The sequence below is a fragment of the Geotrypetes seraphini genome, chromosome 4, assembly GCF_902459505.1.
Source record: "Geotrypetes seraphini chromosome 4, aGeoSer1.1, whole genome shotgun sequence".
NCBI classification, from domain to species: domain Eukaryota; kingdom Metazoa; phylum Chordata; class Amphibia; order Gymnophiona; family Dermophiidae; genus Geotrypetes; species Geotrypetes seraphini.
The window spans coordinates 136,201,211-136,226,963 of NC_047087.1; the positions used below are offsets into that span (position 1 = coordinate 136,201,211).

The following is a 25,753-nucleotide window of genomic DNA, read 5'->3' on the forward strand; positions in this document are numbered from 1 at the left end:
TTAAGGCTGTACGGGTTTAGATCCGCGAGGTCCATCAGGTCCGTGTTTTACCCCTTCCCCCTGACTTGGTACTGTCAAGCTCCGTCTCTGATAGTATTCAAATCCCGACTCAAAGCCCACTTCTTTGAAGCTGCTTTCAGTTCCAAACGCTAACCCACCTACTAAAGCACTAATATCTGTCTTTATCATTCCCTCTGTAATTTCCATACCTGAGCACTGTGTGTACAACTTCTTGTCCAGTTTGTCTGTCTTGACTAGAGTGTAAACTCTTTTAAGCAGGGACTGTCTCTTCTATGTTTTCATGCACAGCGCTGTGCACTGTATGTCTAGTAGTGCTAAAGAAATGAAGTATGTCGAAGGGATTGTGGGTAATGATTTCCAAGGCGACTGTAAACAAAGTTATAATGGACTTTAGGATCTGTTTCTATGGAGACTGCAAAGCACCACTGAGATGTGCTTGTGTGTTCTGGAAGAGACATAGCGAAACAAATTCGTACATTGAGAATCTGTTCCATTCCACGTTTCTGTGCACATTCCGCTAGCGCTCTCATACTTATTTACCCTTCGCAGTCGCAATGTCAGATTTGGACTCGGAAGACTTAGAAGAGGAAGCGGAGAACGATTTGGGAGTAAGTAAAGTCGGAGTGGGGGCTCGATAGTGACGAGGGAGGGCAGGGTTGAAATTGAACAGAGGAGCGGGTGGGTGACTCTACTGATTGATGGCCTAATTATACACCCAACACAATAGGGCCTGGTACTAACCAAGGCACATTAGCAGAGGTTCGTAGTGGCAGTGGATGGGAAAGGGGGGGGGAGTCTTAGAGGAACTGTTGAACTGGGAGGGAGCGCCATCCACCGAGCCGAATGTCGACACTGCTAAGCTATGCGACTTGGCCACCTGCACAGCTTGAAAGTTCCAGCAGCAACAGGTAAAAAAGGGCATTGGGGACGGAGTACATCGATCGGAGTAGCATGTGATGCGGGGGGAGGGGGTTCTCTGTGAAAGAAAATACTGTACTGTACATGAAAAGCCCTCTGCCGTGCAGGTTTTTAATATCACTTCCTTCGTGGAGTCAGCTACTGCTAATACTAGAAAGGAGGCACAGACATTGAGAGAGCCTTCCAATGAATATTTTCTGATATCACGAGGCTTGTACATAGGGGCGTAGCTACAATAGAGCGAGCCTGGCTAATTGCCCAGGGCCGCCTACCTTTCGCTTCTGTTGCATTGGTCGTTGCCATTAGAACAGCGGTCTCAAACTCAAATCCTTTGCAGGGCCACATTTTGGATTTGTAGGTACTTGGAGGGCCTCAGAAAAAATAGTTAATGTCTTATTAAAGAAATGACAATTTTGCATGAGGTTAAAACTCTTTATGGTTTATAAATCTTTCCTTTTGGCTAAGTCTTAATAATAATATTGTAATTTATAGCTAAAGAGACATATGATCAAGAAACTGTTTTATTTTACTTTTGTGATTATGATAAACATACCAAGGGCCTCAAAATAGTACCTGGCGGACCACGAGTTTGAGACCACTGCATTAGAAGCTGCATTGGTGGAGTTTTATGCTTGAGGAAAAGGCAAAGTGTTAGCGCTCTGCTTCCTCAAATCTACCTCTCTGCTTTTGCTTCAGTATGAAACTCTGCCCACTCAATGCTGCTCTGTATGGGGTTGGATAGAATTTCTATACATCAAGGACCAAAGAAATGATAGCTGTGCATTAATTGCACAGTTTTAGAATATAGTCTGACCCTGAAAAAATTTTTGAAGTTTCATCTTTGGTGATCCCAAGCTTCACCTCCTTTATTTTGTTCTCCAGTACCTCATTCTGGTTTACCTGCACCACAATACTGTACATGTCTGCCCCCTCAGCTGGGTTCCTCCAAAAGCAGGAGAGACCCTGTTGCTAGCAGCCTCCTACAATAAAACTAAGAATTAGAATTTAATGGGAATTTCAAATGAGACTCATGTACTGACATGACACATGAGGCCATCATATCATCTTAGCAGGATTCATATAAACTTATCTCCTGCAGAACAGAGTGGAGCTGCCCAATTCCTGATTCAAATGAATTCACCAATATACTTCCCAATTCATAGAAACATAGAAATTGACGGCAGAAAAGGGCTATAGCCCATCGAGTCTGCCCATACCAATGACCCACTCCCTGATTCCTACTCTCCTAGAGATCCCACATGAATATCCCATTTTCTCTTGAAATCTAACACGCTGCTGGCCTCAATCACCCTCTGAGGCAGCTCGTTCCAATGATCTACCACCCTTTCAGTGAAGAAGTACTTCCTCGCATCACCCTGAAATTTCCCTCCCCTGATTTTCAGCGAGTGACCTCTGGTTACTGAGGGCCCTATAAGACTGAAGATATCATCTTTCACCTCTATACGCCCAGTAATATACTTAAAGGTCTCAATCATGTCCCCTCTCTCTCTTCGCTCCTCCAGCGAGTACATCCGCAGTTTTTTTAACCTTTCTTCATACGTGAGTTCCCTGAGTCCCAAAACCATCCTGGTAGCCATTCGCTGAACCGACTCAATTCTCAACACATCTTTTCGGTAGTGTGGTCTCCAGAATTGAACACAATACTCGAGATGAGGTCTCACCATGGATCTGTACAGCGGCATTATGACTTCAGGTTTTCTGCTGACAAAACCCCTACGGATACAGCCCATCATTTGTCTTGCCTTGGACGATGCCTTCTCTACTTGATTGGCAGCCTTCATATCGTCGCTAATGATCACTCCTAAATCACGTTCCACCGTGGTCCTGAACAAGGTTTCACCATTTAGTGTGTAAGTTCTGTGTGGATTTTTTTTGCCTAGGTGCATTACCTTACATTTTTTAGCATTGAAGCCCAGCTGCCAAGTTGATGACCACTGTTCAAGCTGTCTTAGGTCCTGCGTCATAAAGTCAGGCACACTGCTTTTGCCAACTATGTTGCATAGTTTGGCATCGTCGGCAAACAGTGATACTTTTCCTCTAAGTCCTTGGGTCAAATCTCCTATGAATAAATTGAATAGAATCGGCCCTAAGACGGAGCCCTGAGGTACTCCACTCATCACTGCTGACGTTTTGGAGGGGGTACCGTTTACCATCACCCTTTGAAGCCTACCATCTAGCCAATCCCTTACCCATGTTGTGAATGTATCCCCTAATCCCATCGATTTTAGTTTGTTCAACAGCCTGCGGTGTGGAACACTATCAAAAGCTTTGCTGAAGTCCAAGTATATCACGTCAAGGGACTCACCGGCATCCAGATGACTGGTCACCCAATCAAAGAAGTCAATCAGATTAGATTGGCAGGACCTTCCCCTGGTGAATCCGTGTTGCTGTGGATCACGTAGATTTTCTTCATCTAGAATTTTGTCAAGTTCCTGTTTGATCAGTGTTTCCATGAGTTTGCACACTATGGATGTAAGACTCACCGGTCTGTAATTTCCTGTCTCCGTTCTGCAGCCCTTTTTGTGGAGTGGAATTACGTTAGCTGTTTTCCAGTCTAGGGGTACTATTCCCGTGCGCAAGGAAAGATTGAAGAGTACGGATAGTGGTTCAGCCAGAACTTCACTCAGCTCTCTGAGTACCCTGGGGTGTAGATTGTCTGGCCCCATAGCTTTGTCTACTTTGAGTCTTGAAAGTTCGTGGTAGACATTACTAGGTGTAAACTCGTAATCACGAAACAGGTCATTTTGGCTGTTTCTTATTTGTAGTTGCGGACCATCTCCCGGTGCTTCACAGGTGAATACTGAGCAGAAGTATTCGTTTAGCAGTTCTGCTTTGGTAGTATCAGATTCTGCGTAGTTTCCATCTGATTTCCTAAGGCGTTCTATTCCATTTTTGTTTCTCTTCCTGTCGCTAATGTACCTGAAGAAGGATTTGTCCCCTTTTTTAATGTTCTGTGCTAGATCTTCCTCTGTTTGAAGTTTGGCTTCCCTGACTGCCTTTTTGACAGCCTTAGATCTGGCCTGATAGTCTTCTTTTGCCTCCCTTTTCCCAAGATGTTTGTAGGTAATAAATGTTTCTTTTTTCATTTTAATGAGGTCAGAAATTTCCTTGTTGAACCATTGTGGTTTTTTGTTTCTCCGGCGTTTGCTTACTGTTTTTACGTAGCGGCTAGATGCTTCGTTCAGGATGGATTTTAGGTTTGACCACATATTTTCCGGGTTGTCAGTTTCTGCATGGTTTTGCAGCTTTTGATGGACAAAGTCTCTCATGTGGTCGAAATCTGCCTCCCTAAAGTTGAGGACCCTCGTTGCTGTGTTTGATTTAGAGAAGCCTTTCCTGAGGTTGAGCCATACCATGTTGTGGTCGCTGGAGCCCAGCGTGTCTCCCACTGATACTTCCGAGACACTGTCTCCATTTGTGAGTACCAGGTCCAGTATTGCTTTTTCCCTGGTGGGCTCTAATACCATTTGTTTTAGTTGTGCACCCTTAATGGAGGTTATTATTCTCTTGCTACCGCTCGTAGTTGCTGAGAGGGTGTTCCAGTCTGCATCTGGCATGTTGAAGTCGCCTAACAGTACTGTGTCACCACGCAAAGTGATGTTCTCTATGTCCTCAATCAATTCTTTGTCTTCGTCTTCCTTTTGTCTCGGAGGCCTGTATACCACACCGAGGTAAAGGCATTTTTCGTTCCCTGTGGTCAGGTTTACCCAAAGTGATTCCCCTGTGTATCTAACCTCTGTGATCCTGGTAGTTTTGATATTATCCTTAGTGTATAGTGCTACCCCCCCTCCTAATTTGCCCTCTCTGTCCCGACGAAGTAGATTGTAGCCTGGTATAACCATATCCCACCCATGCGAGTCTGTGAACCAGGTCTCGGATATCGCTACTATATCAAGGTCTGCATTCCTTATTTCTGTTTCTAGTTCCAGGATTTTGTTGCCCAAGCTGTGTGCATTAACATACATTGCTCTCCAAATTTGTGATGATATGCCTATCCCCGTTAGTGTACTTGCCTTAGGCTCAGAAGTGTGTATACTATGGGTACTTACCTTAGGCTCAGAAGTGTGGGTTTTACTTGCTTCACCAGGATGGATCCTTACTGCTCTGGTATGTATGTGTGAACCCTCCCCCAACTTACCTAGTTTAAAGCCTTCCGAAGTAGATGTGCTAGTCGATGTCCAAAAACTTTCTTGCCTCTCTTCTAACCCATTTGTTTTCCAGAAAAAAACAAACACCAAACAAACCTGGACTCACTGATTCGTCAGCAGTGGCAATACTGTTCTATTCTGCACAGGCCAGCTCGGGCTTTTCCTTCTAATGTAACTTCCTATTTCGCGAGCGTCTCCCCAGCTACTGTAATTTTAAATCTTGGGGCAGCCTGCAGCAGCAGCAATGAGGTTAGCCTGCTGCCTATGCTGGAATAGGAAGTCGTGGCAGAATGAAGGCTTCTGGGGCAGGCCGACAGCAACAGGCTCACCTAGTTGCCACTGCCTGAAGATTTAAAATTACAGCGGCTGGGGAGATGGTAAGTGGAGGAGTCAAGCCACAAGATCCCACTAAGGGGGACTGGGTTTGGGAAAGCAGGGAAAGACAGATACTGCATGGGCTAGGGTGTGTGTGGCCATAGTGATCTTGCCAATAGAAGGGGCCTTAGATGCCTGAGCCAATCAGGGCCTTAGGCCCCTCCCCGGTACATTCCAGGAGTAGACATCCCTCTGGCTGGCCTTCCTTTTTAAAGGTACGGGGTGGGGTGGGGTGAGGGTTGGCGGTAGAAGGGAGTGGGCATCCCTCCTACTGGCCTACTTGCAGTGGGGGTTTGGGGTTCCCTGCTGCGGCCGCTGAGATGATTGTGGCAGGGAGATTTCCTTGCATGATCAGTTTAGTGGCCGCATCTATTTGAAATATAGGTCAGGATTTCAAAGGCCTACATTTCAGGGACCTATCTTGGCCCTAGGGAGATGCCTAGGGCTGCTTAAGCTCACCTAAGGCCACTTCCGGGCGAAACTACACCTACACTCAAGCTTTGAGCGAGCTTAAGCGTTCCTATGCATCTCCCTCAACCGAGACAGATGCCTACAGTGTAGGCGACCTGCCTTGGGTTTTTTTGTTTTTTTTTAGAAAACTTTGGTTGGTTAGACAGTGATAGGACGCCTACAGTCAGGACGCAGTTTATAGAATTTGGTCTCTACTGTACATACTCCTCGATGGATTTACAGAATGAAGATTGTCAAAGTTAAGAGCCTAATCTTTCATTTCTGACTGCTAAATCTAAACTAGGGCAAAATAATTGTAAACTATTTTAACAACCTAACAACTAATACTTTCCTTAATTAAATTAAAACAGATTTTATTAATAATTTACAGACTTTCTTCTTTTCCAAGCTTGTCACCAAATCTCCCAGCAAAATAATATTCACTTACCCAGAGATAGGGTTTTAAAAGCCATCTGGACCCCCGGACATTACATTACATTACATTACATTAGTGATTTCTATTCCGCTTGTGCCTTGCGGTTCTAAGCGGATTACATTTGAAAATGGCTGGACATTTCCAGGCGATGACAATACAATTATTTGTGTAACTTTACAAACTTTGCAAACCTAACTTTACTTAACTTTTCGTACATAACTTTACATAACTTTACGTGGAGTTACTTTGTGTTACTTTACATTATCCTTACCGTGCTTGCATAACTTGCATTAAGTTTACATAATTTATCTTACATAACTTTACAAGACTTTACGTAGAGTTATTTTATGTTATTTTACCTTATTATTCCAGTACATTGCATAACTTACATTACATGATATTACAAAGCATAACCTTATGTTATTTTACAACGCATAACCTTATGTTACTTTACATAATATTACAACGCATAATCTTATGTTACCAAAAAATCGTCTGTTCCTAGGTTGTTATATCTGATTTTTTCGGTATTTGGGGAGACTGTGTTTCTAGATATGAATTGGCTTTTCGCCCGATGCAGCTAGATTAGATGTTGCCTATGGGGACGAAGTTGCAGTTGGTTGTGAGTTGCAGTAGGTTATGAAGGGAGAGAAGATGATGGTAGATTATAATATTGGGATGTGTTTTTTGAATAGTATGGTTTTTATATCTTTTCGAAACGCTTTGTAGTCCGTAGTTGTGGTCAGCAGCTTGGATATGATGGGGTCAATTTTCGCGGCCTGTGTAGCAAGTAGGTTGTCATATAGCTTTTTGCGTTTTGTGCCTTTGAGTGAGGGGTAGGTGAATGGAGTCTGGGTTCTCCTTACTCTAGTTGAGAGGTTTCGGGTTAGGCGGCTGTTTAGGTAGAGAGGTGCTGTTCCGTTTAGTGCTTTGAATAATAGACAGTATAGTTTGAATTGAGTTCTTGCTTGTATCGGTAGCCAGTGTGAGTCGAGATAGGCATTAGTGATGTGATCGTGTTTTCCTAGCGAGTAGATAAGTCTGAGTGCTGTGTTCTGTACTGTCTGTAATTGTTTGGTCATGTAAGCGGGGCAGGGTAGATAAAGGCTGTTGCAGTAGTCTACAAGTCCTAGTACAAGTGATTGGACTAAGATCCTGTATTGAATTTTGTCAAAGAATTTTCTTATTTTTCGCAGGTTGCGCATGGTGTAGAAGGCTTTTTGGATGATTTTGTTAGTATGAGTCTGCATTGTGCATCTCCTGTCTATTGTTACTCCCAGGATTTTGAGTGCTGGCTGTATTGGGTATGTGATTGCATTTGTCGTCAGATCAGTTAAGGTAGGTTCTTTGTCTTTTTCTAGCAGCAGGAATTTGGTTTTATCCGTGTTCAGTTTCAGTTTGTGGTTGGTCATCCATGTTTCTACCGTTTCCAGAGTTATTTTCAGTCGTCCTGATGAGTTGGGGTCTTGGGTATTGAAGGGGAGAAGGATTGTTATGTCGTCTGCGTAGCTGAATGAGACTATATTTAGGGAGTCTAGAGTGGTGCCCAGTGAGGATACGTAGAGGTTGAAAAGTATGGGTGATAATGGAGATCCTTGTGGTACTCCACAGGGGTTTGACCAAGGGTCAGATATGTGGTCTTTTGTCTTTACTTTATAAGTTCTAGTTTTTAGAAAGCCTTGGAACCAGTTGAGTACCAAACCTGTGATCCCTATGGCGTCTAGTATCTGGAGTAGTATGTTGTGATCCACTAGGTCGAAAGCTGCTGAAAGATCTAGTTGGATAAGTAGTATCCTGTTCCCTTTGCTGAGGTGTTGGTGGGCTATATCCATTAGAGATACAAGTAGTGTCTCTGTGCTGTGGTTTTTTCTGAAACCTGATTGTGATGGGTGTAGTATGTTGTGGTCTTCTAAGTAGTTGGTGAGGTATTGTGCTACAAGACCTTCTTGTAGTTTGATATATAATGGGATTGAAGCGATGGGTCTGTGGTTGGCTGGATTATTGTTTGGAGCTTTGGGATCTTTCGGTATGGGGGTGATAATAATCTCGCCTAGTTCTGGTGGGAAGTGACCATCTGTGAGCGTGGATTGTAGCCAGTTCATGAGGTTAGCTTTGAACTTGATGGATGCGGTTGTTAGCAGGTACGATGGGCAGCTGTTTAGGTCACAAGAAGTTTTACTATATTTGTTGTATAGTCGAGTCATGTCGTTCCATTGTATTTTGGGGAAGTTAGTCCACGTTCTGTCAGCTACTAAGGCTTCATCTATTGTTGGTGTTGTTATAATCTCATCGAGGAGGGTTAATGAATTGTTGAATGTGGATCTGATATTTGTGATTTTGTGCTTGAAGTAGTCTGCTAATTGGTGGGCTGAAGGAGATTGGTTTCCTTGAGTAGCTAGGAAAGGTTTGGTGTCCGTGAGTTTTCTTACAGTATTTTTGAGTCTGGGTTTTCAGTGCCTATTAGTTTGGAATAGTATGCTTTCCTTTTTTCCTTTAGTTTGATGTTATATTGTTTGATTTGGATTCTCCATGCTACTTTTGTTTGGTCTTGTTTCTGTTTTTTCCATATTCTTTCGAGGTGTCTGCATTGTCTTTTTAAATGGAGAAGTTCAGCGTCGAACCATTTGTCTGAAGGTCTACAGATTTTGTTTTTTGTTTTTATTGGTGCTAGCTCGTTCAAAGTAGCTTCGCTAATGGTACGCCAGTGAGTTACAAATTCTTTGGGGTTGATGTGGTCGAATGCTGGATCTACCTTCTCCCAAAATGTAGTAGGATTGATTTTCTGTCGTGTGTTGATGTGGATTTTTTGGGGTGCGGGTTTGTGGTTGTTTTGAGCCCAATTTATAGTGAAAGTGTATTTGTAGTGGTCTGACCAGAGGGAGGGGTGCCATATACCGTTGGATGTGTGTATGTTTTGAGTGTAAAGATTATGGGTCGTGAATGCTGCAATGTCCAGTTGGTGGCCTTTTTCGTGTGTGGGTTCGGGGTTAAGTATCTGATAGGATAGGGTATCGAGATATGAGAGTATTCCCTCTACTTGTTTGGAGGAGTGGTCTTCTAGATGGAGATTTAAGTCTCCGAGGAGTAAGTTGTGGGTGGAAGTTAGTGAATTCTGGAGAATGAATTCTTCGAGTTTTTGTTTTGATGTGGACCATTTCCCTGGTGTGACATAGCATAGAATGCAGGTCAGGTTTCCAGAGAGAGTGTTATCGGAGAGTTGACATGCTAGAAGGTCCAGGTGAGGGGATGAGTTCTTGGCTAGGACTTTTAAGTTAAAGTTGTTTTTTACTATGATGGCTAACCCTCCCCCTCGTTTGTTTTCTCGACAGACAAGCTCTAATTTATATCCTTTTGGGCAGAGATCTATTATGCTTGGGTCGGAGTCTGAAGTGATCCAGGTTTCAGCTAGGAATAGGCATCCTAGATGATCTTTGATTAGCCAATCTTTGATTAATTCCACCTTTGGATTGATTGATCTTATGTTCATGTAAGCACATTTTATTGGTGTGAAATTTGTAAAGGAGAGTTGTGAACTGATTGAGTTGAGGAAGATTCTTGGGGGTGTCAAGTGTTTATGGCTGTTTATCTTGGGTTTTGGCGGAGGTCGTTTACCCCAGAATGTTGGGATGCTTTCTAGGCTGGAATTAGGACATGGTGTCAGAGTTCTGAAGGAGTGGAATTTGTCTTTGAAAAGGAGGACATGTCTGGAGAAATCCAGACGTCTGATAACCCTACCCAGGGAGGATCCCTTTTCTCCCAAATCTCCCTTAGAAAGGGTGATGTCACCGATGGAGTCTCTGCAGGAACCTACTCCAGCTTAGAATTAACTGAAAGATTTTTGGGCTGGCTCAGGTAATGTAATAGTGCCAAGTTTTAAGAGATCAGAGATCTTATGTGCTTGCCATTCTTTTTTAAATTTAGATAGTCTTCATCTCCGCCTTCAGTGAGAGGCCATTCCTTGCAGCTAGCTCCATTTGCATAAAGAAATATTTCCTTAGATTATTCTGTCTCATGCCTTCAGTTGAAAGAAAATTGCCATCTGGGCATTTATGCACTAAAGTGTTTAAATATCTGTATCATATCTTTCCTCTTAAACTAGAGTATACATCTTGAGATCTGTAACTTTGTCCACATATACAAAATGACAAAGACCACTGACAATTTTAGTAGCCTCCCTCCATCCTGCTGAATATCTCTGGGGGTAGATATTCAAAGGGGCTGATATTCAGCAGGAAGTAGGTAGCGCGGTTAAAGCCTGCTGATGGCACTGAATGTGGAAATTCAGTGCTGTGTCATATCTGGCGATTAGGCATTGAATTTCCAGTTTCGTTTTTGTCTGCTAGAACTTAACCAGTTAAGCCGATATTCAGTGCTAACCAGTTAAGCTTCTAGTGGTTAAAGATAACACAGATATTTAGCATTGAGTTTAGTGGTTAAAATAGGCTGCACAAATAGCAGGCCTAACCAGCTATATTGCGCAATAGCAGATTTATCTCCCACTGAATATTCGGGAATAGCTGGCTTTGTGCGATTTATTTATTATTTTTTTAAATTCTTTATTCATTTTCATATTTTACATCAAGTGCACAAAATATTGAATTACAACTAATGAATACACAATATCACTTTAAATATTTATTATTTGCCTAAAAACCGAGGTGACTTAAAAACATCCAAAATTAAAGAAACATTCACAATAAATCTTCAGCTATAATAATATTAATAACAAAACTTCCTTGAGATCATATTCCAAAATAGAAACAATTTTCATTTCATTTTTAATAATGTCCTGAATCTCAGCATATTCTCACAGAAACATAAAATTTCAGAGATACCATTCCACAGGACAGGACCTGCCACTGTATGTATGTGGTGTATTTCCCCTCTCATTCCCACATCCAACAGCATACATTTTTCAGATCTCCAGGTATACCCTGGCCTATATATTTGCAAAATATTATGAAAATATCTAGGCAAATTTCCATAAATTCCTTCATGGACCAACTTGAGAATCTTGTAATGTATACGAAATTGTACTGGAAGCCAGTGATGTCTCTTCAATATGGGGGATATATGATCAAATAGAGACACCTCCACCAACATATGAGCAGCAGAATTCTGCACCTGCAATGCTTGTACCCTAGTAGCTGCCATACTGAAGTACAGGGCATTAGAGCAATCCAATTTTAACAATATCATACTTTGCAATACTTCCTGAAAATCCCAACCTGTAAAGCCCTGTTTTCAATTGAGCTAACATCCTCAAAACAAAATACGCCATCTTGACTACTCACGTTACTTGAGCACTCATTGTCTGTTGCTGATCAGTTGAATCATTTTGAATATTGGGGGGGGGGAGTGTTTTAAACAGCCAGGAAAATCTCCTGGCCATTTGAACTGTTTGTGCGGGGCTATCTGGTGATATTCAGCAGACTTAATCAGAGTGCGGCTGAATATCCCTTCTAATCACCCATGCTGAAACCAGCTCTTGTGTGGGCAATCTAAGGGCAGAGTTAAAGCAAAGTAGAAGCTTAGCAGTGATTTTTGTTCTGCTAAGCAGCTGAGCAATCATATAAGCTGGGGTGGAAAATAGGCTGTCCTAACCTTATGCAGGGAGTTAATCAAACACTGGTCTGAGTAGTGCTGGGAGCCCGATTAAACTTCCACGTCCTCCCTCCCCCACCCCATAGCACAGAGCACTCCTTCCAATTCTCTTCCCTCCTTCTGAGGTAAGACCCTCCATCCCAGTCCTGCAGGTTTATACCGTCTCCCTCATTCCCTTCCCTAGGGGGTTCCTAAAATCCCTGGTGGTCTGGTGTGGACGATGGGGACAGGAGTGAACCCCATTCACTCTTGCCCCTAGTATCTGCCTCTAGAAAATGGCTGCCACAATCTCTCACAACCGTCTTTCTATACTACTGAAGTAGCTCGGCACTGAATATCAGAGGCTAATTCTGCCCATGGTATTCAGAATTTAAAAGAATGCCATCTGCTATGAGCTGATATAGACCGGTCTCTATTTTTAGTTAAAATTAGAAAATTAAAAAATGCATAAGGTTCTTTCTTGTCTCCATAACTGAAAAACATTACTTTCACTATGTAAAAAAAAAATAATTCTGGCTTCATTTTGCCATCCTATTTATTGTATCTGTTCCCCAAGCACTCTAAAACATCTATGAGTGAGTTTTTGTTCAACATATAACAGATAAACAGTCATTGTTTTAATAAGATACTCTCTTTTTTATTAGGAATATGAAGGAGAACGCAATGAAGCAGGGGAGCGACATGGAAATGGCAAGGCAAGGTTACCCAACAGAGACACATATGAAGGGATGTATGAGAATGGCAAAAGACATGGATTGGTAAGATTAATAAAATACTAGTCGTAGCAAGGTGTTAGATTTTTGCATTGAGCTGCTTAGCATATAAATAATCTCTCTTAGAATAATGGCTAATGGAGAAGTATGTGCTATGACTTGTGGTGCATATTTCGCCAGTGGGTGTATGCCTGGACAGAGTTTGAACAAAGCAAAGGCAGGTTGCACAGGTTGATTTAAAATCAGATTTGGTAATTTATTAGTCACAGCAATAAACAAATTCAATATAATGCAACAATATCCAAGATACCATAACATAAGAATTGCTGCTGTTGGGTCTGACCAGTGGTCCATCGTGCCCAGCAGTCCGCTCATGCGGCAGCCCTTAAATCAGGGGTGTCCAACCTGCGGCCCGAGGGCCGCATGCATTCCAGTGAAGTATTTTGTGCGGCCTCGGTCAAGGGCGATGCAGTGTTTTCCTCTGCTGCCCCCTGGTGTTTACTGTCTTGCCAGCTCCCTCCTCTGTCTTGCTGCAGCATTTGCGCAGCCCCAGAAACATTTTTTTCAGCCAATGCGGCCCAGGGAAGCCAAAAGGTATGACACCCCTGCCTTAGATCAAAGACCAGTGCCCTGAGTCTAGCCTTACCTGCGTTCAGCAGGAACATGTCTAACTTTGTCTTGAATCCCTGGAGGGTGTTTACCCCTATAACATCCTCCGGAAGAGCATTCCAGTTTTCTACCACTCTCTGGGTGAAGAAGAACTTCCTAACATTTGTACGGAATCTATCCCCTTTTAACTTTAGAGAGTGCCCTCTCGTTCTCTCTACCTTGGAGAGGGTGAACAACCTGTCTTTATCTACTAAGTCTATTCCCTTCATTATCTTGAATGTTTCAATCATGTCCCCTCTCAGTCTCCTCTTTTCAAGGGAAAAGAGGCCCAGTTTCTCTAATCTCTCACTGTACGGCAACTCCTCCAGCCCCTTAACCATTTTAGTCGCTCTTCTCTGGACCCTCTCGAGTAGTACCGTGTCCTTCGTCATGTATGGCGACCAGTGCTGGATGCAGTATTCCAGGTGGGGGCGAACCATGGCTCGGTACAGCGGCATGATAACCTTCTCCAATCTGTTTGTGATCCCCTTCTTAATCATTCTTAGCATTCTGTTCGCCCTTTTCGCAGCTGCTGCACATTGCGCAGACGGCTTTATTGACTTGTCAACCAGTACTCCCAAGTCTCTTTCCTGGGGGGTCTCTCCAAGTACTGCACCAGACATCCTGTATTTGTGTATAAGATTTTTGTTACCGACATGCATCACCTTATACTTATCCACGTTAAACCTCATTTGCCATATCACGGCCCATTTCTCAAGCGTGTTTATGTCACATTGCAGGTCTTCGCAATCCTTCTGCGTCCTCACTACTCTGAATAACTTTGTTTCGTCTGCAAATTTAATCACCTCGCTTGTCGTACTAATTTCCAGGTTGTTTATAAATATGTTGAAGAGCACGGGTCCAAGCACCAAACCCTGCGGCACTCCACTCGTGACGCTTTTCCAGTCTGAGTATTGTCCATTTACCCCCACTCTCTGTTTCCTATCCGCCAACCAGTTTTTAATCCAAGTGAGTATTTCATCCTCGATTTCATGGCTCACAATTTTTCGAAGTAGTCATTTCATGCGGGACCCTGTCGAACACCTTCTGAAAATCCAGAGATACAATGTCGAACGGGTCACCCTTGTCTATCTGCCTGTTTACTTCCTCGAATAAGTGCAGCAAGTTCATCAAGCAAGATCTTCCTTTGCTGAAGCTACGCTGGCTGGTCCTCATCAGATTGTGTCCGTCCAGGTGATCAATGATACGGTCCTTTATCAGCGCCTCTACCATCTTTCCCGGTACCAGTACAGAGTGAGTGGAGCTTTAATTTTTTAATTAATTAGAATGTAGATCCACAAATGAGAAGCAATCTGATAGACCATGGGTACAAAATCGATCCTGGCCATTTAGCTTGCCCTAGCATGAGTTAGTCTGTTATCTTAATAGTGCACATCATCTTAGGGGCTGGTTAGAACTTTTCCACTTGACCTCTTTATTCCCCACCTGGACTGGCCCTCCAGGCCATCTGTTAAGAACATAAGAATAACCTTACTGGGTCAGACCAATGTTCCATCAAGCCCAGTAGCCCATTCTCATGGTGGTCAATCCAGGTCCCTAGTACCTGGTCAAAACCCAAAGAGTAGCAATATTCCATGCTACCAATCCAGGGCAAGCAGTGGCTTCCCCTATGTCTTTCTCAATAACAGACTATGGATTTTTTCTCCAGAAACTTGTCCAAACCTTTTTTAAAACCAGCTATGCTATCTGCTCTTACCACAACCTCTATCAATGCATTCCAGAGCTTAACTATTCTTAGGCTTGGTGTTTTTCAAGAGTTTACTTCCTTATCCAGTGGTGTACCAAGGGGGTAGGGTTGGGGGGGTCTGTCCCGGGTGTAGACCATGAGGCGTTGCTCTCAGGGTCAGTGACATGGTCTGGGAACTTCGCTGCTTTGCTGGCGTTGGGCCTTCTTCTCTGCTGGGTCCTGCCTTCGTGGAAACAGGAAGTAGGTGGGGACGGCTGAGCAGTGAGTTAAGTTTGCTGACAAAGAGAGGACTTATACCTCTGGGCCTGCCTTCTAAAGTAGCAGCAGTGGTGGTGTGAACAGGCTTCTTGTGGCAGAGAAAATCCCTGGTGGAGCAGGCCGCAAACAGGCTGTTTTGCACTGCTTCTAATTGTCGACCACCGCTGCTGTTGCTGCCATTGGAGGCCCGAAGGAATGTCAAATCTCACGGTGTGTGTATAACAGCTTACAGGGAGAACCTCTGTGTGTCTGGGGGAAAGGGGGGTTGGTTGAGTCCAGAGGTGCTGCACAGGGGGATGAGAGGGAGGGATGGAAAACTGCTATACAGGAGGATTGGAGGGAGGAATTGAAATTTTGAATTTGCTTTGACTACACTCTGTTTCCCACAGCCTTTTATTTTCCTTTTATGCCTCTGCTCTACTCGATCTTTGGGGGGAGGGGGTGGGGGGGTTGGATGTGGTGGGGAATCCTGGGAGAGTATTTGCTGCTTTTTCTGGTCTTTTTGCATTCGATCCTCTTACGCTTTTGTTATGGGTTTCTTGGTGCATAGCGGAGTGTCTCCCTTCTGATGGTTGTTTAGAGGTTGGTTGGGTTATGTGTTGGAGGGGGGAGGGGGTTCCTTTCTTGTCTGGAACCAAAGGGGAAAATTGTTGATGACTTGTTTGTATCTTTTTGCCATGCTCTGTTTTGGTTGTTCTTTTATCATCAATAAAATTGTTTCAACTTTAAGTGGTTTGGGTTGTGACATGTCAGCCCCTAGTAGCATACTTTGTGATCTTTTGTCTAAAAAGGAGGAGAACCAGCATAATGCAGTGTCGCAGATACTAGCCTGGATTAGAGAAGTGTTTGATCGGTGGTGTCAAATGCAGCACTTAGATTAAGGAGGACAAGTAATACATCTTCTCCATTTCAAAAAGATATAAAAATGGTACATGGTCTTCATCATAAGGTGTATGGGGACAGACTTAAAGATCTCAATATGTATACTTTAGACTAGAGGAAAGGCGGGAGAGGGGAGATATGATAGAGATGTTTAAATACCTACATGTGTAAATGCGCATGAGTCGAGTCTCTTTCAATTGAAAGGAATCCCTGGAATGAAAGGGCATAGGATGAAGTTTAGAGGTCCGGAGTAATTTAAAGAAATATTTTTTTACAGAAAGGATGGTAGATGTGTGGAACAGTCTCCCAGAACAAGTAGTGGAGACAGACTGTGTCTGAATTCAAGAAGAGGCACGTGGGATTTCTTAGAGCAGAGGTAGGCAATTCCGGTTCGCCAGAGCCAGAGCCAGGTCAGGTTTTCAGGATATCCACAATGAATATGCATGAGATGGATTTGCATGCACTGTCTCCTTGAGATGCAAGTCTATCTCATGCTTATTCATTGTGGATATCCTGAAAACCTGACCGGGCTCCGGCTCTCGAGGACTGGAATTGCCTACCCCTGTCTTAGAGAAAGAAATAATGGTTACTGCGAATAGGCAGACTAGATGGGCCATTTGACCTTTATCTGCAATCATGTTTCTGTGTTTCCAGCAGTCGTCGATAATGTCTATTAAGACCATTTCAGTACTGTGGAATTTTTATTCCCCAGTGTAACTCACCCAGGCCATTTTTGGCACTAAAATCACTGTTGCGGTGAATTTCTAATTTGAAAGCCTTTTATCTGCCTCAAAACATCTCGAGGATTGTCTGTGTTCCACATGCTGCGCGGCACATGATGTGGGATTAGCCTCCTCTGGTCCCTTGGTGGATGTTGGAGTTCAGTTGGTCTGAGAGCCCAGCAAAAAGTACACATTTGAACTGGGGAGCAGCACAAGTCGTCCCCAGTGAGATGCAGCCATGATGGGCCGCAAAACCCCCAGAGAGGAGCACGTGAGTGTCTGCAGGAGCCATCTGAACATCCTGGCTAGGGGCTTCCCTCTGAATTCATCAACATGATGTTTGAAGCTTACATGATTAACAAGGGCTACATGTAACACTCGGTGATTGCAGCCCTGCTGGCGCTGGAGGTAACCTCCCCGTCCCCCACCAAGAGCGCAATTCTCCAGCAACAGTGCCATGCACAAGACGGGAAACTTTAGTCTGAGGAAGAATGGGATGAAACAGGCTCTGTTTCAATGTCTTTACTCACAGTCAGGGACCTCAGTAGCAGGAGATGCTCCTTCATCTCTAGGGGTGCCAGATCCATATCTGGTGAAAGCCCCTGATCTCAGGGAGGATCCAACTGTGCATAGGTTGTTTAAACCTTCAGCATTTTTAGAAGGGTGACGGGACAGAAGCGCGCGAGACAAACACACACCGACAAACAAGCGCCGACAATTCAGCGCAAGACTTCAGTGCACCGCAGGAAAACCTTCTTTTAAAGGGCTCCGTCGGGGGGTGTGGGCGGAACCCCCCACTCTATTTAATAGGGATCGCACTGCCTCGCGTTGCCGTGTTGGGGGGGTGTAACCCCCCACATTATACTGAAAACTTAACTTTTTCCCAATTAAAGTGGTGGGGTTCCCCACCAACACTCCCCGTTAGAGCCCTTTAAAAGAGGGGAGGGGAGAGGGGAGAAGGTTTTCCTGCGGCACGCTGGAAGTCTTGCGCTGAATTGTTGGCGCACATTTGTCTCACGCACTTAAGACTATGAACCTTTTGGAAGTGATCTAGACAATGAGACTCCAAATTCTTCTGTTATACTGTGCTTGCTTATGACCTCCTATTTTCCCTCTCAACAAGACATTACCAAAATGCTCACGAACTGTTGAGAGGTCCCAGAGGGGCCCCTTCGGGTGGCCAAAGCCATGGCAAAGCTCTCTCAGATGGGCATGGAATTTAACCAGCTCTTTGTTCTTCCAAAAGTGGATACACTGGTGGCACAGGTTACAAAGCGTGCCTCCCTTCTCAGTGAAGGTGGCGTGGTATTAAAGATGCCTAGGACTGCAGGCTAGATTTTGTTCATAAGAAGCTCTTTGACGCTGTAGCCTCAGGTTTGAAAGCAGCTGTGGTGGTGTCTTGTCACCCAGACTCGCTATTCCAAGTTGTGCTATGATCCAGGAGGGATCTCCAGGTTTTAATATCTGGAATGGATAATGTAGCTGATGTTCTGTATAACCTTTCAGAGTCATAAACAGAATGTCTGCTTATTCCATTTCTGCCCGCAGGATGCTATGGATCAGACAGTTGGTGGGGGATTCCTCCTTAAAGATGACCTTGAGCAAAATTACCATTTAAGGGACATTTACTCTTTGGGAAAGATCTGGATGATCCTGTGGCCAGCATGCAGGATCACAAACTGAAGTCCTTATTGGACAGCAGACTTCAAACCCCTAGAGCAGGGGTTTGAAGTCTCTCCTCAAGGGCTGCAATCCAGTCGGGTTTTCAGGATTTTCCCAATGAATATGCATGAGATCTATTTGCATGCACTGCTTTCATTGTATGCTAATAGATCTCATGCATATTCATTGAGGAAATCCTGAAAACCTGACTGGATTGCGGCCCTCGAGGAGGGACTTTGATACCCCTGCCCTAGAGGGTCAGGTCGCGATGATTTATGGGCCTCCAGACGATATTGCCAGTTCTTAGGAGGGCCTTCAGGCCAGAGATACTTTCAAAACTCTAGACAAAGATTTGAGGGGGCCAGGTGCTCCCAATCTTCAAGATCTCGCTCTGCCACAACTCTGAAGAAGCAGTTATGACGCCAAGCTATCAGCCAAGCCTCCACACATTGGAGGGAGGTTATTGGTCTTTTGGGAAGCATGTGCCGAGATCACCACAGATTACTGGGTGCCAGACTTTATACAGGAGGAGTACAAACTCAAGGTTTTTCATCCCCTTCCTGACCTTTTTCTAGACTCTCTGGCTGGGAGGCCGGGAAAGAGCAGCCAAAATCAGAACTGAATCTGGAAGCCATAGAGCCTGTAACCTCGAAGGAGGGATTCCCCTCTGCACACGTAGCAGCAAGATCCAAGAAAAGGAGCAGAATGTGCCTGGCCTTCAAAACCCTTCTTTATTGGTAGCAATTAAAATATGTGCAAACAGTCTAAAAAAGTCCACATATATATGGTAGATAATAATTTCAAATCATGGACTTGTGTTTTGGCTATAGTGCCTGTATCAGGAGTCTCTAATCTAATCTAATCTAATCTAATCTAAACCTTAAGTTTATATACCGCATCATCTCCATGAGTATGGAGCTCGACACGGTTTACAAGAATTTAAAATAGTAGGTAGAGAGGAAGAAAAAAAGGATTACATGAACTTATATAAAGAAGGGGGGGAAAAGGGGGGGAAGGATAGAGTTACAATTTGCTGAAAAGCCAGGTTTTCAATTGTTTGCGGAATAACTGAAGGGAGCTCAGGTTCCGCAACGGGGAAGGGAGGTCGTTCCAAAGACCTGTGATTTTGAAGAGAAGGGATTTTCCCAGTTTGCTTGCATAGTGGATGCCGCGTAGGGAGGGGAAGGCTAGTTTATACCTTTGGGCAGTTCTGGAGGAGTCGGGACTGGAGGAGTTGAAAGACAGTGGGATAAGAGGAGGGAGGATGCCATGAATGATCTTAAAAGCCAGGCAGGAACATTTGAAATGGATTCTGGGGATTATTGGGAGCCAGTGAAGTTTGGCAAGGAGTGGGGAGGCATGGTCAGATTTGCGTTTTGAGAAGATCAGTTTGGCTGCAGTATTCTGGATTAGCTGGAGTCTTAGAAGACTTTTTTTTTATAGATTTAAGTAGATAGCGTTGCAGTAATCTAGTTTGGAGAGGATGATGGATTGGACAAGGATGGCAAAGTATTGTTGGCTGAAGTAGGATCTAGCTTTCCTCAGCATGTGGAGGCTGAAAAAGGATGATTTTGCCAAGGAGTTGAGGTGGTCATTGAGGGAGAGGGAGGAATCGATAATGATACTAAGGACCTTGCATGAGAATTCGAGCTGGAGTGTATCGCCTGTGGGTAGTGTGAAAAGGGTGGGCAGGTGTTCGAATTTTGGGCCAAGCCAAAGTAGTTTTGTTTTTGATTCGTTTAGTTTCATCTGTACCGAGAGGGACCAGGCACGGAGTCTCATTATGCAAGCTGTAATGTTTCCATGGAGGTTTGTGAGGTTCTGGTCAGTCTCAAGGAGGACAAGGATGTCATCTGCGTAAGTGTAGATTGTTTCCAGGGGGGATAGTTGAAAGAGTTTCAGGGAGGACATGTAGATGTTAAAGAGAATAGGGGAAAGGGGTGATCCTTGAGGGACACCGCAAGATGGAGTCCAAGGAGTGGACATGGTGTCATTTGTGTTGACGGTATAGGAGCAGGAGCGTAAGAAGTTTGAGAACCACATTAGGATGGTGGAGTCGATTCCAATCTCGGAAAGTTGGTAAAGTAGTATGTCGTGGTGGACGACATCAAAAGCAGCAGAAAGATCGAATTGTAATAGGACAGCGAATTTGTTACGTGAGTGTAGTTGTTGTACCTTTGAAATTAGGGAAACTAGGAGGGATTCAGTGCTAAAGCTGGGTCTGAAGCCATGTTGGTAGGGGTGAAGAATGGAGAATCTCTCGAGATAGGAAGAGAGCTGGGTAGCAACTATGGTTTCTAGAAGTTTGGTAAGTAGAGGGATATTTGCTATGGGACGGTAGTTTGATGGTAAGGAGGGGTCGAGATCGGCTTTTTTCAGAATAGGTGACAAGGCAATGTGGCCCATTTTTGTGAGAACAAGCCTGATAGTAGAGCAGAGTTAATAAGTCTCGTAAGGGAGGAGATGGCCTGTGCAGGAATGTTTTCATAGAGGTGGGATGGGAAGGGATCTAAGATGCATTTGCAGGATTTCAGTCTGAGACAAGTAATAAAAACATCCAAATTCCATCTAAAGATAAAACCAACCATAAATGAAATCCAAATGCAGAATGACAGCTACAACCTCACATAGAGTTACGCTGAAGTGTAAAAAAAACATAGAGCCGTACCAGAGGAAAACTCGGGCTCCGGCAGATACTCAGTATATTTCATAGTGCCCAACAGAAGCTCAGCAGATTGGAGGCCGATTCTACACCTCAAAGCAGAGAATGCAACCCTCAAGATTCCACATTTCCAAATGGAGACGGTGAGGTCAGTGATTGTGTCAGTGGCGGAGGGGGAATTTCTCACCTCCCTGGATTTGACAGTGGCCTATCTGCACATTTCACTTTTTTCCAGAGCACAGTAAGTTTTTGTGATTCCATGTGCTGGAGCAACACTTCCATTTCATTGCCTTGCCCTTCAGGCTGGCCATGGTGTCACGGACCTTCAACAAGATATTGGTAGTTGTTGCAGCAAACCTGCACAGAGCGGACATGCAAGTCCATCCATATCTGGATGATTGGCTAATAAGAGCCCAATCTGAAGGCATACTAGCGGTTTACAAAGTGATTCAACTGCTGCAGAAGCTGGGCTGGATGGTCAACTTTTAGAAAAAGCCATCTGGAGCCGGCGCAGATCTCGGAGTATCTGGGAGTCTGGTTCAACACAAGGGAAAATAAACTGTTCTTCCTGGAAGCCCACAGAGAGAAACTTCTGTATCAGATATGGGAGTTTTGGAGCAAGTCTTTTCCGATGGCCTGGCATTATTTGCAGGTACTGGGATCACTGGTTGTGACCATAGACCTGGTCCCCTGGGCAATTTGCATCCGCTCCAGGATGCACTCCTTTCCCGATGGTGCCCACAGAGGGATGTGCTTCGCCAGCATCTGCCTTGCACAGCGGAAGCTTGTCGCAGTGTAGCCTGGTGGTTGGAACCCTATCCTCTCACCAGATGAGTTCCCCTTCACATCTCTTCATGGGTGACTCTGACAATGGATACCAGCCTGTACAGCTGGGTGGCACATTGCGAGGGGCGTCCAGTACAGGGACACTGGTCTCTTTCCCAGACGAAGTGCTCGATCAATTGCTTTGAACTTCGAGCCATCTGCCTGGCACTTCAGGAGTTCGGGAGCATGTTGCAGAACAAAGCATTATGAATTTTCTCGGATAACACAACAGTGGTAGCTTATGTCAATGGCCAAGGGGCACCAATAGTGCTGCTCTGCACTTGGAAACCCAGATGCTGCTTAGATGAGCGGAGGCTCATCTTCTTGTGCTCTCAGCAGCACATGTGGCAGGAATGAACAGTGTGCAAGCGGATTTCCTCAGCCGAAAGACCCTGGATCCTGGGAAGTGGTCAATGTTTCAGGAAACCACCTGCATTGTGAATTAGTGGGGGCGCCTTACATTTAATCTGATGGCATCAGCAGCCAACAAGAAGATGGTTTGGTTTTTCAGTCAAAGACATGATCCAGGAAGTGAAGGCCTGGATGCCCTGGTACAACCCTAGTTAAAGGCAGAGATTAGAATTTTGGTTCTACCCTGCCCATAGGTGCACTGAAATGATGATAATTGTACAAATATTCCAGATAAAATCTTGTTTTATTAAAATTCAACAGACAGTCCTGTTTCAAGGCATTCATTTGTACAATGGAGGAACATTACAAGTCAGACAGTGTAAATGCAACTTCCCTGATATAACGCCCTCAAAATTCTGTTCTGCTAGGTTCACTTAAATATACCTAATACATGACAATATTTTACTACCTGCATCTAATTGGTCATGAATACTTGATACCATATAAGGCGCTTGTATGCATATTGGGGGAGTGTCCATCCCCCTCACACAAGAATTCTTAAAAGTTACATTTTAATACTAGCTTATCTAATAAAGAAAAAGTACAGAAGAAACCAGGAAAAAGTATTACAATATAATATACTTACAGAGGGAGATCACGTGATGCAGTGAGCCGGCGTACACGCAGCTTCACCGGCTCCGGAGCTCGTTCCCCTCTTACTCACAAAAACGGAACGAACGGCGAAAAATAAAACGCGACTTTTGGCGATTTGGGTTGGGGAAGTATATGGACAGATTTCTGACTCCACATACACCAGCCATGTCATCTAAATCGGCGAAGAAAGACAAAGATAAAGGTAAACCCGCCGAAGACAAGATGGCGGATCCCACCGGCGGCGTGCTTCGACAATTCACGCCGGAGACGCTGGCTGAATTAAAAACGTTGATCACCCAGGCGATATCTCCTAGTATGGAACAGCTATCAGCACAACTCACAAAATTAGAAAATATAATGGAGGACCATTCAGTGAGGGTGACAGCGCTGGAAGATCGAGTATCCACAACGGAAGACGAGGCCCGCGTTCTAACAACAGACGTGGCACGTATGAAAGTGCAATTGGATCAACAACAAGCCAAGCTGGAGGACCTGGAAAATAGGTCCCGAAGGGGGAATTTAAGATTTATGGGGTTCCCTGAGACGATCACAGACTCTTCTCTATTATCTGTGCTGGAAGCATGGCTAGCTAGTGAATTGCCTATGCCAGCTACCCTGGGCCCAGCACGTTTTGAACGGGTCCACCGAGTGTGACCCAGAGCAGGGAATGAGCAGAGACCCAGAGTAGTGATTGGGAAACTTCACAATTACAGGCACAAAACGGAGATACTGAAGGAATTTCGCCTCAAAAAGGATAAACTGAACTATGATTCTATTCCCATTCGAATTGGCCAGGACTATTCTGCTGCATTGACGGAAAAGAGGAAGGTATTTTACCCTCTCTGTAGGAAGCTGGCAGATCTCAAATGTCGCTTCCTATTTCTCTATCCAGCTATCCTGAAAATTCAGTTAGAGGGTAAATGGCATGTGTTTGACTCGGATGTGTTGGCCGGGGAATTCATTAACAGATTAGGGACCCCTGGGCCATCAACAACAACCTGATCATGTGAACAAGGTCATCATTAATTGTGGGATTCACCAATGCAGATAATGGTTTAGGCTGTTTTTCCAGACATGTGTTTTCTTTACCATCTAGCAAAGAGGGGGACGAGTGTCCACGCATCAGAGACGTGCTCCTCCTTCCTGTATCCTTGTGTTACAGGATGGGTTACTGTTTTGGGGGGGATGTTCGGGGACAGGGGTTACATGGGGGGATGGGGGGGATTTTGGGAAGGGAGGGAGGGGGTTTATATGTTGGGAAGTGTGTATTTTCTGATTTATCCTCCAATGTGATATGGCAATCAAAATTTGGGAATTCATACGGGTTCTACGAATCTTTCAGCTCTGATGGTTCCTCAGGCGAAGGCTGGGCGCCTGGGGATCTTCAGGACATACTGTTGAGCCAGGTTTGTTTCTGTGGTTCAGATGAGTGGTAGGACGTTCAGAATATTGTCCTGGAATGTGGGGGGCATAACTTCTCCAGTGAAACGGACTAAGATCCTGAGCAGACTAAAACATCATAAAGCAGATCTTGCCTGCCTACAGGAGACACGACTAAATGTGACCGAACATGCAAAACTACAACGGGGATGGGTGGGCCAGATTTTTTCTGCCTCTGCCACTACTAAGCATGCTGGAGTGGCCCTATTGGTGCGAAGAGGTTTCCAGGGAAGGGTGGAACGATTACATGCAGATTCCCAGGGTAGATCCTTACTTTGTAGGGTGACCATGTCGGACCAGGTACTAAACATTCTTATAGTTTATGGCCCCAACCAATACGATCATAAATTCTTTCAAGACTTGGTTAAATTGGGCCAACGTGACCTTACGAAACCATTACTGATCCTGGGCGATTTCAATCAAGTCATGGATCCAGAGCAGGATCGCACGGGTCCAGGCACGAGTCAAAGCTTGACTTCACACAAGGGCCTACCATATTTATGTGATGCCCTGGACCTAGTAGACCCCTGGAGATTATTACATCCACGCGAGAGGGACTTTACACACCAATCTCGGGCACATCAATCCTTTTCCAGAATAGATTACATCTTAGTGTCCACGCCCCTATTCTCTCGGATTGAAACCTCAGAAATTGGTCCTCTTTCCGTGTCGGACCATTGCCCGATATGGATGGACGTACTTAAAGAGACATCTCGTGTTTCCTGTGGGTGGCGCTTCCCATCTTATTTAATTGATAATCCAGACTTCATAACTTACCTGACGGAGAAGTGGGAGGACTACCTTCGTTTTAACGCTCAGCATAGGGAGACACCTCTCCTATTCTGGGAAGCGGCCAAGTCAGTCCTTCGAGGAGACATTATATCTTATGTAGTGGCTTACAGAAAACGCGTGGCGCGGGGCATTATCTGCCTTGAGCGGCAATATAAGACACTTAAAAAACAACACCTAGCACATCCTACACCACGATCTAATGAACAACTGATTTCAGCCCAGGTCGCCCTAAATGCTCTTCTTCATGAGCGTGCAAAAAAAAGCCTATATTATGCACGACACAAATACTATAGATATGGGAACAAACCGGGCAGGTTACTCGCTTCCCTTACCAAATCAAGGAGGTCTGATAGATATATTCCCTGTTTGCATTTGCCTAATGGAACGAAGGTGACGGGCACGGGGGATATATCTGACAGTTTTTTACGATATTATAAACATTTCTACTCCTCGGTGGAGGGTG

General features: G+C 44.4%; 1 protein-coding gene across 1 annotated transcript in view; it reads left to right on the forward strand.

Moving 5' to 3' along the window:
• The first annotated feature begins 436 nt into the window (after positions 1-436).
• RSPH1 (radial spoke head component 1) overlaps positions 437-25,753 on the forward strand; it is a 158,452-nt gene continuing 133,135 nt past the window's right edge. The window contains exons 1-2 of the mRNA XM_033940179.1: positions 437-629; positions 12,618-12,731. Coding sequence (XP_033796070.1) covers positions 576-629; positions 12,618-12,731 — 168 coding nt within the window. The 5' untranslated portion in view covers positions 437-575. The remainder of the gene's footprint in view (positions 630-12,617; positions 12,732-25,753) is intronic.